General features: G+C 38.7%; 2 protein-coding genes across 4 annotated transcripts in view; both read right to left on the minus strand.

The window, feature by feature from the left end:
• Positions 1 to 5,178: 5,178 nt before the first annotated feature.
• Positions 5,179 to 12,533, minus strand: LOC115430236 (zinc finger protein 14-like). The gene is made up of 7 exons (XM_030150171.1): positions 12,235 to 12,533; positions 10,914 to 11,116; positions 10,540 to 10,641; positions 10,344 to 10,439; positions 10,115 to 10,225; positions 9,765 to 9,888; positions 5,179 to 8,450 (listed from the first exon to the last, which is right to left on the minus strand). The coding sequence occupies exons 1-7, from the start codon at positions 12,260 to 12,262 to the stop codon at positions 5,839 to 5,841; spliced, it is 3,276 nt and encodes a 1,091-aa protein (XP_030006031.1). The 5' UTR covers positions 12,263 to 12,533; the 3' UTR covers positions 5,179 to 5,838.
• Positions 12,534 to 14,705: 2,172 nt separating this feature from the next.
• Positions 14,706 to 18,561, minus strand: part of btbd11a (BTB (POZ) domain containing 11a) — a 194,226-nt gene continuing 190,370 nt past the window's right edge. For 2 of the 3 annotated variants that reach the window (XM_030150173.1, XM_030150172.1), the window contains exon 17: positions 14,706 to 17,986. In XM_030150173.1, coding sequence (XP_030006033.1) covers positions 17,756 to 17,986 — 231 coding nt within the window. In that variant the 3' untranslated portion in view covers positions 14,706 to 17,755. The remainder of the gene's footprint in view (positions 17,987 to 18,561) is intronic. The other variant, XM_030150174.1, reaches the window with a different exon arrangement.

Below are 18,561 nucleotides of genomic sequence, written 5' to 3' on the forward strand. Positions count from 1 at the left end.
TGATATTGACTAATCCATATTATTTTCCACATTATACTTCTGCATCAAAAATTTCAGTTTGTTACCATGTCTTGATTCTTACCTATGAATCACAACTGCAGACTAACTTCTACAGATGACCTCAAACAGATGACCTTAATCTGTGAACTGACATGTCTTCTGCTAACTGGTGCAGCTCGGAGGCAAGATGTGCTTCCAGCAGCATCTCTGTTTGCCTCCCTTGGTGAATTACATCATTGTCAGGAGCTGCTGATACAATGTGGAATATGATGATGATGCTTCTCTGATTAGAGGGACAAAGCTGCTTTCAGACCAGGGGATGACCTTGTTAGCATCAGATCAGGGACGTGGACAGTCACTGATGCCTGTAAGCCTCTCTGTGTCAGTAGTCGATCTTAGATGTGAAATCATCTCATCTTTCACTACCTCCTGACGACTGGAGATGTTAAAAAAAAAAAACACCCACTAGCTTGTAAATGCTTTATCAAGAGTTTCCTATTATCACTGTTGCTGTGGTCTGGCAGTATTGATGACAGGAGTCTGCTTGTGCGGTACATTTGCTGATGCAGTGTTAGGAGGAGGGGGGTGGGCTGACCTTCCCTTCCCAGTCTCTAATGCCCAGTGTTCTGAACTGTCTCAGTGCCAGATTTCTCTCTCTCTTTCTCCCTCACTCTAACTCTTTTCTCTTTGGTTACAAGACTTTTGAACTCCCACCACCGTCTCCTACCCCCCCCCCCCCCCCCCCCCCCCCCCCCCCCACACACACACACACACACACACACACACAGCCTTGTCTAAGGAGACGTCCGCCCCAGTGAACTCATTGACCAGGGAAAGGGTTGTTTTCTCTCTCCCTTCTGGTGTAGGAAGGAGTGTTCACTGCAAAAAGTGTCTATGTTTGCAAGTCATTTTGATCAGGACTGAAAAAAAACCTACACTTCTTCCTCCAACAGAAGTGTTAAGAACATACCCTTATCTGCAGTAAAAATCAAGCTCTGCAGAATGTTTGTCTGGACTCAGTGTCTTTTACTTTAAAATAAGTGCCATTTGACAACTTGTAGAGGTGTATTGCTTCTTGTATTTTTTTCATCAGCTATCTCAAGATAGGGGCAAAACAAAAATAATTAAAAAAGATGGACATTCTTTACAGTGTTAACAGCATCCCATCTGTTCTCCCCTGCCAAACAAATGTCCGAGTGAGAGGGATGCACAGATACAGACAACGGCACAGAATGCAAATGAATGTAAGTGGATGAAAGTGAGAGGACTGAGTAAGAATTTGAGTGAATGAAAGTGACAAGATAGAGGGCAAGCTTTTGGTTTTGCAGACCTGCATGAGTTCACAAACACCACAGTAGCGAGGGAGGATGGAGGGCTGTGTGTGGGGATTGCAGGGCTGGTACCCAAGATGGGAGGGAATGTGTGAGGCTGGGGATATGTCTGGGCACACACATCGGTTCACTTGAGGACACACACATGCAAGTGCATGCACATACACACACTTGATTAGGAGAGCAATCCTTCTCTATTCTTGATTAGTCTGAGGGTTTTTCCAGCTCAATGGGTTCTCTGTGTTATACTTCCTCCCTTATACATTGACTTAGAAAAACTTTGAAAAAACAATGAAAGTAGGGTATCTATTGCAAGTGATTGTATGAGTAATTTGTGATTTGTGTGTGTGTTACTTTCTCAAGCTCAGTGGTAAAATGGGGTGTGGTGCTGGGGTTTGTACATGGGTTGGTGTGTGGCACTGTTGTCCATGCATTTGGAGCTGATATTGTTATTAAAACCCTCTGCTGTGCCATACAGTATTCATATGGAAGAAATAAAGGTGCGTCATGGAGCAAAAGCAAGAAATAGGGCGCTTGTTTTGATACGCTGTTTCCGTAGTAACATGAAAGGGTCACAGTATTTTGGCAAAAAGGCCAGAAAATTCCGTGGTGCCTGTAGATGATCAAAACTTAGTTTTTTAAAAAAAATTTCTCTGGGACAGATTAACTGTTTGTGATCACTAAACGTGCTGGAGGAATGAGTTTCATCCAACTGAATGTTATCACATTAGTTTCTTGGGAAACTAAATTTGGCAGTGATGAAAACAGTAACTCTCATCTGTACTTTTTTAACAGCTTGAATTTCTGCTATATGTTATGTTAACCAACTCTTACATGTTAGAAACTGGGAATGTGCCCTGTTCTGTGTAAATGCTTTTTGCCTCCATGAAGGTTATGTTTTTAGTAGCATTTGTCTTGTCTGTTAGGAGTCTAATGTCCACAGCTTTGGACAAATTGCTCTAATTTATTTCTTTAAGCCCATTAAGGCAGTGAGAGTTTGCCTCCTGTAGAGGAAACATAAAAGTTCTATCCATTTAATAACATAGGTCATGATTTAAACAAAAAAAAAAAAAATCAAGTCTTGATCAAAACTCATCAGATTTGATTCTTAATTAAAACACAGTGTTAAAATTTAATGCCACAAGAAGTTTGACCTTGAAAAGTCAAAGGCCACTGGAGATTCTTTTCTAAAAATCACTTTATCTCAACATATGGTACACATCTTTCACTCAGATTTAACTAAAGTATCTTCTGATGTTGTCTGAATGAAATAAAATCATGAAAGTTTGTAATGATTATCTCCTTGGCATATGTTTACACTCTTTCTAAGCCACCCCTGTGGTTAATAGTCACTTTCATCATTTTCAATAATTTAACATTTTTTTCTAAATGATAATTTGCTTGTATGAACTACTGGGCTCTAATGCACTCACATCAGCCTTCCAGACTGCAACTGCTGACAGTAAAGTTAGAAACCACCAAGTGAAATTGGTATCCAAAATGAATTAAAGATGAGGAGCAAATACTTGACTTATGCTACAGTACATTTGTCAGTTAGACAAAGTATTTAACTTCAAATAAATACTATACTATATACTATATAAATATTATAGGTAGCCTAAGTTATTTTTGCTTTGATTCATGTTGTTTCCTTGTGTTAGTAGATACTACACTATCTTTTATTTTCTGGAGATTTACACTAAACTGATACAAAGCTATAAAACAACCTGTTTGCTTATTTTAGAAGTTTTAAAGGAATTGAAACTGAAACCTGAAAAGGTCCCAGCAAATCACATTTGAGGAGTAAACCTAAAATGTGCCCATAATGATATTCAAAACACGCACAAATGTTTTTCTCATACTTGACTCCGTAGACTGACTCCAGGGAGGCCCTGATACACATAATTTATGCTACTTTAGGATATCATGGAAAACTAAGAGAGCTCAAAAGACAGTGCACACAACTGCAGGTGTATTACTCATACAAACTATTCAAAGTCAGTGAGATCATGACAGAGAAATGTGAGAAATCATGACATGAACAGCAAAAGTAAGTCTTTATAGCATGATTTAAGCAGTGACTTAGCTATTTCTAGTTTACATTATTTTGTCTATCCTTCTCATATTTGTGGCACCACAGTTATCTTAGGACCTGTTAGAGCGTGCAAGAATTTATTACAAAATTCAGGAATGTCCCACTGAGTCAGGAACGAAAACACAAAGCAAATACCTGAACAACAGCATGTAGAGTAATTACAGCCTAAATATGTGGTTTCAGTAAACATAAGTAATCCTGGAGAAAGAAACCACAGACAAAATTGAAATATAACGGAATGTACACATCCAGGACTCTGTAATGTCACTGATGTTAAACAAATGTGTCTTTCTCATCCAAATTTACTCATTACATGCTCTCTCATACAGCAAATTAGAGCTGGACAAGGACTGGAGCAAGTGTACCTTTTAGCATTCAGGAAAATGTACTGTTTGTACTGTTTACTTATCCCACGATGTAGAGTGGTTTGGGGGGTAAGGGCCACCACTCCCTGACTCGCGTCAGCTGAGTGTTTGGCTGCTCAGCATGGCTGGAGAGTGGGTGCGGTGCTGCTCTCTGCCCACCACCTGGCACTGCTGAGCCTATGTCTAGGAAAGAGGTCTCTGCCAGGCCTCAATTACGGGGGGAATAATCCAGGACACACTGAAGCAATTACAGCCTCATATAAATCAATATGCTTTGGGTTAAAAAGTGATCTGCTCCCAACACTCTGGAGAGGCTCTGACTCAGTTTGCCTTTGATTTCTGAGAGATGGGAGTTTCTCTGGAATTGGGCAGAGATGCTGCTCTAGCTGTTGCTGCTGCAGTTGAAACTGTCACTCAGGCTGAGTAAACAGTCAGGTGACACGGACTGTGGCTTCAGTTTCAGTCTGAGGAAAAGCAGAAAATAAATATTGATTTGCAGTCACCGAACCTGTGTAAGCAATTGCTGGGAAATTTATGTTGCATCACATAAGAAGCTGGATAAATAAAAGCTCTTCTATAAGCTGCCATGAAGAGAGATGTCTTCATTCATGCAGCACTGTTAATATTACTGACAACGAGAAATGGATTTTAATGACTTACAAATACTGTATTATTCATGTAGCAGGGAGCTCGCAGTCAAAAACCTCCAACATAAACTGTAACAGCAGGGGGCAACACTGACTGCCTCCCCTCCTCAGTGAACAACTGCTGCTGAGCATTGACCCTTATTATCAGGACTCTACTGCCATCTATTGGTTGAGGGGAGATACTGCCAACATGGGACACCAGCCCAGGTCAACAGTGCACCAAACAGAACCAGCATACTTAAGGTCACAGTTCATCCCTTTATAAGAGCATGTTAAAACAGGTTGATCTGACAAAGAGAAGATGTAATACTATGAATTAAACTCCTTTTGAATTCCACTTTTTAGTTTTAATTATTGTATTCTTTCCAGTTTTACCAAAAACCTTATTTTAATCCTACCACAAGTGAATTAATTAACTTGAAATACGATTGTAATGGTCATTTACTCCAGAAATGGTCACTATAAACTTCCTAGAATGCAGACTTGCTACCTGAAACAAAATGAAAAAAAGGGTATCATTCACTCTCACTACCAATACACTGATTGTGTAGCAGGGCTTAGTGATAATTGTATGAAAACTGCAAAGGCCACATGCAACATGTAGCCTCTCAACACTTGAGGAGAGGCTAGGACTGCACTAACACCTGAGATTATGGTGCACAATATTGCATTTTGCTATTTGATTTACAAGTCTCCTATTTTCCTAATCAGGGAAAAGGCACAGATTACTGATCATTCTGAAATGTTTATTTCAGTTTGATTTCTTACATCCCTATAAAAATACAAAACTTTTCAAAAAAAAAAAAAAGGAGTGCCTTTAACTTTGCATATTTTACACAGTACTTCTCTGCTCTGTCATTACATCCAAATGACCATACACACAGTGGACCTTAAAAATGCTGTCTATTAGTGACAATGGAATTTCATTAACTGTGCAGCTCTACCTATGGCAAAAAAAAAAAAAAAAAAATCACAGTATAAACCACATCATGCAAACATCACTTTTCTCACAGTTACTCTTTGCATCTGCAGTATAAAATAACTGCAATGTAACATTTTGCATTTAGTCTCATTATGTAATATTACATTAAAATGACAACCAAAAATACATCCAGAAATGACATCAGTTCATTTATTTAAAAAAAAAAAAAAAAAAAGGGGGAAAAAAGAAAACCTGAATTCCTATATAATTATATGAGTATTTACATGCTGCAAAGCATAAGCAATATTCCTTCAACAGAAATAGCAGAGAAACACAATAAGAGAAAACAAATACCAATGTACACATTGGCCAAAATCAAGTTAAACAGCAAATTAAGTACTGGGAAGGATTTAGACAACGCGGAAACTTATCCTGAAAATAATTTAAAGAAAACCACCTGAATTAATACACAAGGATTTCACTGAAATTCTATTCTCACTTCATCAGTGAATGTTGGTTCCATTTTCACATTGTGAGTAAGTGAGTGTTCCCAAAGGGACTTTTTTTGGAGGAATGCTATCCCACACTCCTCACACATATAGGTCTTTGGCTTTCCACTGTGTGTCCGTCTGTGTTTCTTCATATGATAGGACAACCTGAAGCCTTTATCACATACATCACATTTAAATGGCTTCTCTCCTGTATGAATACGCATGTGTGACTTCAGATATCCCGACTGGATGAACGCTTTTCCACACACTTCACATTTGTAGGGGCGCTCCCCGGTGTGGTATCTGTTATGAAGTCTCAGCTCGTTGGCAGTCAGGAAGGTCTTTCCACAGACGGTGCACTGGTGCGGCCTCTCACCTGTGTGGATGAGCTCATGCCTCTTCAGAGACGTCTCCTTCATGAACTGCTTTCCACAGCTGTTGCAGGGATACCTGACGCCGATGTGGACTTGTTCAACATGGTTTGTCAGCTGTAGCTTTGTACGGTAAGCCATGTCACACTGTGTGCATGCCCAGGGTCTCTCCTCAGAGTGAGTTCCCATGTGCACTGTGAGCTCTGAGGCCGAGCGGTAGCACTTCCCACACTGCCAACACAAAAAGGGCTTCTCCCCGGTGTGTTTCCTTTGATGCACCGTCAGACAGTTGGATGACCTGAACTTCTCTGGGCACATATTACACATGTAAGGAAACTCCCCTTTGTGGATTCTTCCATGAATGGCCAAGTAGGACAGCTGCATAAAGGTTTTGTCACATTGAGAACAAGGGTATGGTCCTGTAAAGTTGTGCTGCTTTTCGTAGTGTTCCCTCAAACGTCTCAGTAAGGTGAATGTTTTATCACACATGGTGCACTGCATTGGTCTGTGCATTAGCTTGTGCCGCTCAAAAGCAGCTTCATTTGCAAGAATCTTTCCACATTCTTTGCAGTAAAGTGGATCGTGAATCCTCTGATGTACTTTGAGCATTGTCATGCTCTTGAATTCTTTCCCACAGTCATCACATTTCATAATCTCCCTCACTTCCACTTTACACACGTTTTCCTGATGCTCCTTCAAAGCAGACAAGTACTCAAAGTGTTTTCCACAGTTTGAGCACCACACAGGTATCTTGAATGGTTGGCCCTGTTGAGAGTCAGCACTGGTACCATCTGCTTGACTGGTCCCTGCTCTGGGCTCTTTCTTCCAGGAGAATCGTGCTATTTTCTTATGACAAATGGCATAAATTTGGTGTCTCTTTAGTCCATGCATATGTTTAAAACGCTTCTTACAATGGACACAATGGTATGGCCGATCCTCTGTGTGACACTGTATGTGTCTGTTGAAAGTTTTTACACTATCAAATGCCCTAGAACATACAGGACATACTTTAAGTGCTTTTTTACTTACTTTTGGCGGAGAGGCAGAGCAGGGCTCCTGAGGAGCCTCAGCAGGTGCCTCAGGATTATTTTCTTTTTGATCAAGGTTGCTGGCATCGGCACAATTTAGAATGTCAGCCTCCGCCAAAATCTGTTCCACTGTCTTGGTTTCTTCTTCCCGGATCCCCTCGTGACCATGAATGATCTGATGCTTTTTTAAAGTATCCTTGTATTTAAAACCCTTTTCACAAGTGACACAAATAAATGGACGCTCCTCAGTGTGTGATCTTAAATGCTTGGCAATATCTGCAGTGCATGGCAGGATCCTGCTGCAGATGGGACAGATTTTGCCTTCTGCCGATCCCTCACAAGGTGGCTGTGGATTCGAACGTTGCATCTCTCTCTTCTTAGAAGCAATGGCAGGTTTTTTCAACTCTCTGCATTTGCATATTTTACTCTGATGTCGCTTTAAAACATAAGGATTCTTAAATTTCTTTTCACAGAAAGGACATTTATATGGGCGGTCCTCAGAGTGAGACTTCATGTGTCGCTCCATGTCTACACAACGGGCAAAATATTTCCCACACAGAATGCAATTTTTGTTTTCTGAAGTGCTAGGATCATGTGAATCCTCTGTTTTAGGGGGGCTATTCATCTCTTCCTTTTCATGAACACGCATATTGTGCCGGTTCATGTCATACTGGTCCCTGAATCGTTTGTCACAGTTGTCGCACTTGTACTTGAGATCCCGATTTTCAGAATGAATTTCAAGGTGTCGTCTCATAGCTGCAGCCCGCAGGAAAGTCTTGTTGCAGACAGGACATGTCTTGTTATTAGGATATTTCTTTCTTTGTCTCTTACCCGTCGGTGAACTGTCGTTTTTCTTTAACTGCAGCCTTTTGCTTTGTTTCAGGGGCTGAAAAGCAGCTGGTTTTAAAGTGTCATTGACATCTTCTCCCTCATCTAGCTTATCATCCACAGTTTCCTCATCATTTACAGATTCATCCTGATCATCAGGTTCATCTAAACCTGAAGGCTGTTCAATCTGAATGTAGTCCAACAGCGTCACAGTTTGCCCCTCTACCTGTACAGTCATGCAGCCTTCCATCTGATGTGAGGGAGGCTGTAGCTGTATTTGGTCTGCATCTATTACAACTTTCTCCAGTTGAGGGAGAGACAAGGAGGAAAGGATGCAGTTTCCAAAGGAGGATGGAATGGTCTGAGTGTCATCTATGGGAAAAAAAAAGAATAAATTAAATAACACTAGTCAGACATCACACTGCTCTAGACGTGAAAAAAAAACCCGGAATAAAAGTAATGAAATTTTAATCAAGACTGAGTCACTAATAAAGAAAAATTAAGTCAAAATGGTGCTTGGCTGTAGTTTATGATATAGTCTTGGGTCAAAACATGAAATTCTGAGAATTAATCAGAGAATGGGTTTTACTCAAAAAGAAATGTTCGTCTCAGATCTACTTCAAAACACTGTCTGCACATTACAGTACAGTCACATTACAGGTTCTTTCTAGTGGAGGATTTTTAAATCTTTTGTATAAATGTCCATAAATCAGTATATATGTAATAACACTATCACATAGGCCTACATTGAAAACATCAGCCAACTGACACTTTTGCCATTTGTTTTCCAATTCATCCTGTTAAAGTATGTAAGATTTAGCACATTTAACTTCAGAGGCTGATCATTTCTAAAAAATTGTAGATCAGTGTAAGCAAGCATAGCATACCACAAAAATAAAACCAAAGATACACATCTGAAGAATCATACCACTGGTTAAGGGTTGTGCCCATGTATCAAACAAAAAAGACAGATCACATTTACGATCTGTCCACAGTGGAAAAACAATTCTTAAAGTCTGCACCGAGTTCGTATTGTGCGAAGGCGCTTAACATCCATTATCACACAAGACACATTGTCATATCACACATCTCAAACGCACACCAAGGACTGTAAACACTGCTAAATTAAAGTGAGTCTTAGGCGACTGTATTTCTGTAAGCTCTGACACTGCGACAGTAGGTGGTTAAATCAGAAAACTATGCAGTGGCATTATTATGGTTGCAAGTCTGGCTTTGATTGCTACAGTAGCTTTCTAACACCTACATAACATTAACTATCTTCATTTTATTCATCACCTGAACCCCAATCTCCCTCTATATCTTTCTCAATTTAGGTCATAAAGAAATGGTAACTAATTTTCCTTCTTTGTCTGGGGCATGTACTCTGAAGACTCTTGCAAAATGATTTCAGACAGTGTACATCTTTCCATAAAAAAAAAAAAAATTAAAATTTTTTTATATATATATATATATATATATATATATATATATATATATATATATATATATATACACACACACACTTCATTCTGTACAAATGTTAGAGGGCAGAGGAGCCAGTACTGTTGTACATATCTATATCAATAGCTGTTTTGTTAATGTTGTAGTCTTTGGTTGTACAATGTAGTACTGGTAGTTTTTGCCATCAATGACAGTGATGCTCTGTGCTCTGCAGGGGAATTTCACCTGATAAATCCAAATGCCCTAGTGTTGTGTGGTACAGGAGGACAGTTTTCAAGTGCTGGGGGTCAGGAACAGAGTGCACACATTCTTCTAGAGCAGATGGGACAGCACTCAGCATGGATGCAGTCTAGAGAAGTAAGAAAAGAAGCAAAAGCTAAAAACTGACTTCCACTCAATGGTCTTAAAAAACTAAGCAACTGTCTCCTTGCCCAGTAAAGCAGAGATTAACAGGATCTAATGTGAGACAGACTGTTTATTCATTCAAACAAAAGGCCATCAAGTTTTTTTCATGCTAATTCATGAATCAGCTTGGCTGGCAAAAATAAAGTTAAAAGGTAGACTGATTTCAGTACCTGCTGAATGTCTGGTACTGGAAGGAGCTTCTCCAGTCTGGATAAAAAATCCATCATTAGCACCTGTAGAGCGCCATCATATTCAGGTCCAAAATCGGTAGGAAAAACATCCTACAAGAAATAACATCAACTGAATGTTCAACAGTTTCATGTTGAAGATCTATATAAAAATTGCAGACACAACCCTCTGAAACCTTTGCATATGAAATTTCTAAAAACTGTAACACACCTGGAAGAACTTCTCTTTCTCTTCAGGATCTTTTAACAACAACTCAATTTGATCAACAAAGTTGGATTCTGGGAACTCAACCTCTGCAAAACATGGCTAGAAACAAATACATGATAAAGTTTAAGCACAAACAAAAGGATTTGATGAAAAACATGACCACACTGTTGACCTGCATATCAGTTTTTGGAAAGCTAACCTGTGCTGCCCAAGTGGATACAAGATGTTTGATCCGCTCCAGGTGCATCTCAATAGTTTCCATGTCTGTTATCTGGTCAGCTCGACACAATTCAAGGACCACCTGCAACAAAAAGATTTCACTTTATGGCAAGCACAACTTAAAGTAAACCTCTTGCAAATGTTTGTCATAAACAGTACACAGCACTGGGACATCTTTATTATTTTTGAATGACATGTAATATAAATACTTTAACTTTATCTAGGCAACATAAATAAATTAACCCTTTATTACGCACTGCAAAAATGATGATTATACACATAGCCAACTTAACAATACACCCACATTTCCCCCAAAGCAATTATGACACTGAAAAATACAAACAACATCCTTACTCGTGCTCTAAGACCTAACAGGAGTTGAGCTTTGTGGTCTGCATTTAAAAGCTCAGGCACAATTTCAGTAACTGTGCTGATGAACTCCTCCACCATCCCATAGTCCTGCACGTCTCCCTGCTGGACGACCTGCCACATTGCCGCAGACACCAGGCGCAATGGAGGTATGAAGAGGCGTAGAGATGGCAGCAGGAGGGGGGTATCTGAAACATAAATAAGACATAGCTGTAAAAACAGCAGCACAAGGCCTCCCTTGTTATGTATACACGCATACACTATAGTCCTAACTGGTGCTCCTACATTCACATACTACTCATCCCTATTATCACAGTATCACTTATACAGTCACAAGTGTTTGCTCCTGGAGGATTCTGCTGGGTTTCTGTAAATTGGCTTAGAGTCTGGTTCTGACCAACTCTATATGTAAAGTGTCATGAGATAATTTTCGTTATGATTTGGCGCTATATAAATAACATTTAATCTGATTCATTATGTACTTATATTAATCAATGTAAGACCTGCCATTAAGCATTAATTATTGTCTGAACACAACATTCCCCATCATTAATTAACCCACTCAAAACTATGTTCGTCACCTTTCTTGATTTTTGAGGTACCTTTGTGATCTGAAGCTGTTTGTCAGTTTGTGATCTTCCATCTACACATCCACCTGTTTCCGTCTGACCCCAGTTGCCTTCGCGGACTGGCAAACGTGTCGTAATTATGAGATTACAGCACTTAAACGCCCCAGAAAGCGCTAAATATCGCTGTAATGGTCTTGACTTTACATGTTTTACAAGAACTGCCAAACGGAATAGGGTAGGCATTTCTGTAAGCGTTGCCTTCCGCATGCGTATTTTCTTCTGTAAAATATGTGCGCCGTTTCAATTTTATTTGTGTCGGACTTTCTGTGACTCAAAGCCTGGTACGTTTGTTTTTAGCTCACTGGTGCAGGATATAGCTAATTTCAGTTAAAGCACCTGAAGGTAGCATCTGTCAGTCTGTACAGCGACATAACCACTTTATCTGATAACGGACCAGTTCAACCACTGAGCAGAGTAAGATGTCATTACCAGTTATGTTTGAATATCCCCGTTAGATATGTTATCGGGACTCCTCGGAGGCTAATTTTCCAACGCCAGGCTGGGAATGCTACCTACCGGTCCCACATCAGCTCACTATGGATGTAACGCTAACGCTACACAAGGCTACCGCCATCTCAGAGCGGGGTACGCCATATTCAAAATCGGACGCACACAAAGCTTAAGGAAACTTGATAACTCACGAAGGGTGACACATGATTCACTTCTTATGGACTTACCGGTTACAACACGTTGTGGGCTCTCCATTTTGACTTGAAAAATATTTAATTTGACACGTAAATCCACTCGGGGTTGTTATGAGTCGATGTCCGCCCGACCCTGCGGTGCTAGTTGGCGGGGAGGAAGGGCGGCTTGATATGCTGCTCGGTGTGCGCAGGCGTACTGAACGACAAACGAATTGCTGGTTTTATCGGGTAGTCACATTAACTGTACACTTAAATGTAATCACACTGGAGTCAGTCTGTTGTACATAATTGTACTTTAAGACTAAATCCAAAAATAATAATTTCCACCGTTCCAAACAATTTCATGATCTTTTACCACGCGAAAAGATTCTTCTTCTGTAAAAAACATGTCAGTCAAACAGTGAAGTTGTTTGGTTATTACCACCATCTAGAGGCCATTTGAGGCAAAACAAGCATTTACTGCCTGTGTTTTGCTTTCCCATTGTCTAATAAGGTTAGAGAAGAAGAAATCTGGAAATGTTATTTTATGTTTAAATTTAACTGAACAACTCAATTTCTAGTCTAAAAATCTCATTAATTACCTTCATCAATTTGTCAGAAACTCTTGTCTAAAGTAAATGTAAAATTTCCACCTGTTGCAAGGTTGCAAATTTCCTAAACTTAAGCTATTTTCTGTTAAATTCTGGTCTTGTAGTTGCATTGCTTCATGCAAAATCGGATGGATATTGTACTAAAGTTGTGTTTTTGTTTTTTCATTTGTTTTATTTTGCATGAATTACACTGTTGGCCACTAAGTTGGAATAATTGTTTTTACACAAATTCCTCTTTTTTTTTATTCCAATTTATACACATCACTAATCACCATTAACCAGGCACAATGATTACAAACTGACTCCCAGTTACACTTTATCTATGAAGAATTCATAATGATAATAATAATAATAATAATAATAATAATAATAATAATAATAATAATAACAATAATAATGGATTAGATTCATATAGCGATTTTCTATGAATGCATACTCAGAGCACATACAGTGGATCCATTATTCATTCACTCACACATTCTCCCTCTGGTGGTGGTAAACTACATTTGTAGCCACAGCTGCCCTGGGACAGACTGACAGAAGCGTGGCTTCCAATCCATGCCTCCAACCACCACTGTACATTCATACACCAGTGTGAGTAGCAGCAATAGAGGCAAGGAGGATAAAGTGTCTTGCCCAAGGACACAACAGCACATGACAAGGACAGAGTGGGATTCAAACCACCAACCCTTCGATTATTGGACGACCCGCTCTACCTCCTGAGCCATGGCCGCTGGCTCAACACATCATGGTGTGGCAATCATTTCATGAGAAGATATGTAAACCAAGACTGAATTAACTTAAGTTGATTTAACTGATTTAATAATTTAACTTATCTTCCTGCACTGAAAAGTTACTTTTGAATAGGAAAATGTTCTGTTATTGCAGTATGAATGACTCCCTTGTACGACAATAGCTAAAACTTTGAGATTTCTATATAGATGAAGATATCTGAATTTGTGTAGCTACACAGATGTAATGCTTTCATACTGAAATGGTTATTATTGGCTATTTGCACAGTTACCTCAATCAATGCAGCGTGGAGAATCCCACAACATGGAATCAGAGCCAAACCCTCCTCCAGACTTTTTATGACCTTGTATTTCTTCATCAGTCTAACTGCAGACAGTCCATTGGCTTTTGTGAGGGAGCTGTCATGACTTTTAGTACCTTGAGTCATTTGTTCGATAGATGTAAAGGGATCAATAAAACACCCTGGTGCTGGGCTCCAGCCAGATTTGTCACATTTTCATTCCAAGGATGCTGCAGTGTCCTTGTAAAAGAAAATAATTAGGCTACCCCAAAACTGAATATTCTGTGTTTCTTACACTTTACAATCACGTTGTTGTATAAGGTTAATAAATTAGCTTATTTTTTTAGCTTTTTTTTTTTTAGCTTTTTTTTTTTTTTTTAATTTTACCCAAAAAAAAGTTCTGTGTTGTTATATATTTTTGTTGACAAGAAGAAAGCAAAAAAAACAAACAAAAAAAAAAAAAATGCTGACAATTGATTATAAGCCATATCACAAACTAACAGCATGAATCATAAAATAAGACCAGTTTATCTAATGGAGTTTTCTAATTTTTATCAATGATTACCATAATACAACTTGACCTCAAGGAATCTGGCTTCTCCTGTTTGTAATTAGTAATTGATTTATTAATATGTTTAATATAAATAGTATTATTCATTCATTGATAGTGTATTGATGTATGTTAAATGCTGTTGCACATGCCTCCTTTTAGCTGTTAAAATGTTCATCACAATGTTACCACTGTATGTTTGATCATTTCAAGTTAGTGATGGTTGTTAATGTTAGTTTCAGTCAGCTCTCAAATTAGAGAAAGAACAAAACACTGACATGATGTACTGTGTTAAAATGAAAATCTGACAAGAACAAAAGAAAAACTGACCTTCATGGTTTAAACTGTGGTCGTTTATTAGCTGTCCACAAAAGCATGTCATGGAACAACAGAACTGCAGCACGAGTGTAACATTCCTTGTTGTTGTTAGACTCAACCACATCCCTGCTTCTCACACCATGTATAATTTATATCTCATATATATATATATATTTTGTACAAGGAAAAAAAAATAGCAAAAGTTACCCCCTTGGATTTGAAATTTTGTCATTATCCCATGCATGTTTCCACTGCATCTAGGTAGAAGAAATGTTTCTTACCAGGAACAAATATGCAGGCAAATAAATGCTCAGACAAAGTAAGGGGAGAGTCTCGTTAGACAAAGCTGGTGTACAGAGCACATTCTCAACAACATTAAACAAGAAGAGCCATGCGAACCGACATTTACTCTACATTTACTCTTATGCTTTGACCCAGTTTAGAATCAAAAGCGGCAGTTAAGGGGTAAACTAAACTTTGTCTTTTTCTAATGGCATAACATTAGGACTAGTAAAAAAGACAAGTTTGAAGTCTTGATGGATCACAATAAGACTTCAAGTTAAGCTCACTCTTAACATACTAATGCTCATGACGGCAAGGCTACAGTAACACTGGCACAAAAAGTGCTTGACATCATTATGAACCTCTTTACCCCCATGGAGAGAAAAGGGTTTGACTCGTTAGTTACATTGCACAGTTAAATAGCAGGTGTTTCAATTCATATATGGGCAAGTGTAGGACTCAGTCCAAAGCCAAATAAATATGTTGCAAAGAATAATAATCTCAACCAGACTTAGGCTTAATAACTCTTAAAATCTTTATGATAGCTTTTGAAATGAGTGATATACATTGGAAATTAAACTATACTATTGGACGTGATAAAAATATAAACAGTATAATCATGCTTTTCAGTCAGCCTTTTGTTTATGTATTTCATTTCACATTTATAGATTCTGTGGCATGTTACTAAATAATACTACTCAAAGTGATACACTCATATGGAAATATTGCTAAAACTTTAACACATCTTTTTATATAACCTTTTTCACTTTTGTAAAACAAAATATCTGTGGAATGTAAAATAAAATATATAGTGCTATGCATGTAGATAAGAAAATAATAATATATTTCCTTTTCTGTAACTATTTACAGAACTGAAAATCAACTCCTATATTCCTATAGACTTTCTCTTTAAGTGTTTTGGCCCAAGATAAATGTTTATGTAATTTTGAGTGTGCTACAACATTATTTGTACTGTTATAGGATTAATCTTTCTTTTGAAGGACAACCACCACAAAATATGAGGACACTTTCAAGACATTTGCATTGCAAATCACTGGAAAACAGAGGGAAACATCCTTTTTTGGTTTGTTGCTGACCTGGCGACATTGCACATTTTGTAAATAATAATCTTGCTGCAGTGATACATTCATATTAAGTTGCATGATTTCTTTTTAAATTGCGATGTACTGTGTGTGTGTGTGTGTGTGTGTGTGTGTGTGTGGTAGATGATTACAAGTCAAACTGGCCTGTGTTAAAATACCTCTAGTTCATTGTGTTTCTTTTAAACTCCAAGCATGTGAATCATTTATACAGCATGTCTGATCATTCTGAATATTTGGTCCTTTTAAAACTGAAAGAGAGTGAGGTGAAGGAGCGGAGGTAAAGACTTAAATGGAAAGTGTTTCTACAACCCTGGTAGTTTGGAATGCATCAGAAAGAGCTAAAATAATTTGTGGGGAAAAAAATAATTTGACTGGACTTCAACAGGTTTCAGAGCAATTAACACCCTACTCAGCCCTACCAATCTACACAAAAAGCACATCTAAAGCAAAACAGGGGATTTATATGAACACATAAAACATGCAACTTTGCATAAACAGAGACATACAACTAGAACAAACTGTTCAGGGAGCACATTCAATGAGACTGCTGTTGTCAGCCAAGCGAGTGTAGGAGAATACTGTACATCAGCTTACAAAAAGGAACGACCAGCACAACGACTTTCAGGATGTATTTACACTTTGCTTTAAATATCTCAAAGAGTCCCTGCCATCGAAGTCCATCTTCAAGCCTGCTAAGTCTGTTTTGCAGTGAGTAGAAAGTTGATAAGCAGCGTTTTCCTTACTTCCCTTTGTCAAAGTTGTCTGTGAAGTAAGCTCTGCATAAAAAGCAAGATCAGGGCAGCTCAGTTGAGGAGGTGTCATGCAAAAGTAGACAGTGTTCATGGAGTCAGTTTCCCAGTTGGACAACCATGTTTCAAACGTATGTTAGCATAGATTTCACTGAGTGGACCGTCTTCAGCTTAATCAGCACTGCAGTGTTGGCCAGTGTCGGTGGAAGTTCTTGTGATCAGTTTGGCCTTTGTACACAGTGGATAACACAGTGAAACGTATCCAACATGGATGTGACAGAACAAAATACGAGTAAGTTCAGTCCAACTAAAGTCTGTCTGCTGGCATTGCTACTACTCACTCTTATTGTAACTTTTATTAATTGTATAGTAGGATAATATTTTGGCATGTGTCAGACTTTATATTGTAGGTGACTGAAATGGCATCCACTTCCATAAAGTGATGTTATTTGTAAACCAAAGTCTCATAGTAGCGATGACATAAAAGCTGCTTTTATTGAGTTAAAATTCTAACCTACCTTTTTAAGCAAAAAAAATGTACAGTATGTATTTCATGCATGATTCCCATATGAAATACAATAGAAAGTCTAAGTGATACTGTTGATTGAAGTTAGTCCTTTTTTTTTTTTACAGTTTCACTTACTGTGAGAGGTGTGAAATGATCAGTGGGAGCCAACAGACAACAGAGGTCGAGCCTCTGACAAGTTGAGAAAGTTCTCTCTGATTTTGTCATGTATGTCAAAATTATGTCCCCTCAGGGACCTGCAACAGGCAGAATTAAAGGGAATCCCTGACATAACGACATCCAACAGCTCCCCTTCAGCAGCAGGGCAGGACAGGTGGACAGGCTGTAGAGCAGGACACTGGATGTTAAATATGGTGTTACATGGATGCTGTGGCTGGATCTGTAGACTCTGGAAAAGACAATGTCACACCACAGAGCCCTTGGAGGTGGACAGATGAATGGAGTGGATGCGTGTGGCCAGAGTTTTCTCCAGATCGTGAAGGATGTCGGAGCAGATGCCGGGGCTGGATGCTGGACTCTCAGCAGGGAGAGGTTCATACAGCAGCTGCTTGAAGGACTCGAGTTCAATCAGCAGCACCATGTTCTTCAGGAAATAACCTTCGATGAAAGCTGTTAGCTCTGTAGCACCAAGGAACTGTACCATAAAGACAAGGACAAAGAGAAGTGGAAACTTTGTCAGAGAACTTTGGGTCGTTAAAGTTAGAGTGTGCTTTTGATAAAATGGACCCGACACATCTGCCTAAAGGCTTTGTATCTCTTCCCTAATGTGACAAACATGTAAACTAGACTAGTGGTAGTTTAGTGAACAAACACCTGCTCATGAAACCAATTGTTGTTGTAGTTGTCGACAAGGTATGACCGAGGTAGCGAGTGGAGAAGAAAGGTATCTGAAGCAGTGACTTTTTTTGACAGGACTGAATTTTTAAAATCCTGTCAATCTGGGCCAATATTTTGGGTGTTGACAGAAGTTTGCTGGACAAATGATTGACAGAATTTACCACAAGATGAAAAAGAACAACACTTTCTATGGTTATTCTGTTAAGTAGTTGTTCATGGTCAATTCTTAAAATTTTGTATTAAATGTATTTTAATTATGCATTAAAAACAGGTGTTACTTTAATCATCAATGAGGGAAACAGCGGTATTTTTACACTAAAATTTTGTTTTAATGATGCAAACAAAGAAATCCAATAGCTGTTTTTAGTTTCA

The sequence above is a fragment of the Sphaeramia orbicularis genome, chromosome 12 (assembly GCF_902148855.1).
Source record: "Sphaeramia orbicularis chromosome 12, fSphaOr1.1, whole genome shotgun sequence".
Taxonomy (NCBI): Eukaryota; Metazoa; Chordata; class Actinopteri; order Kurtiformes; family Apogonidae; genus Sphaeramia; species Sphaeramia orbicularis.

Coding starts and splice junctions, on each gene's coding strand:
- LOC115430236 (XM_030150171.1), bottom strand. CDS start 12,262: ATGGAGAGCCCACAACGTGTTGTAACCG. Junction 11,117..12,234: donor CCCACAACGTGTTGTAACCG/GTAAGTCCATAA, acceptor TTTATGTTTCAG/ATACCCCCCTCCTGCTGCCA. Junction 10,226..10,343: donor AGAAAGAGAAGTTCTTCCAG/GTGTGTTACAGT, acceptor TATTTCTTGTAG/GATGTTTTTCCTACCGATTT.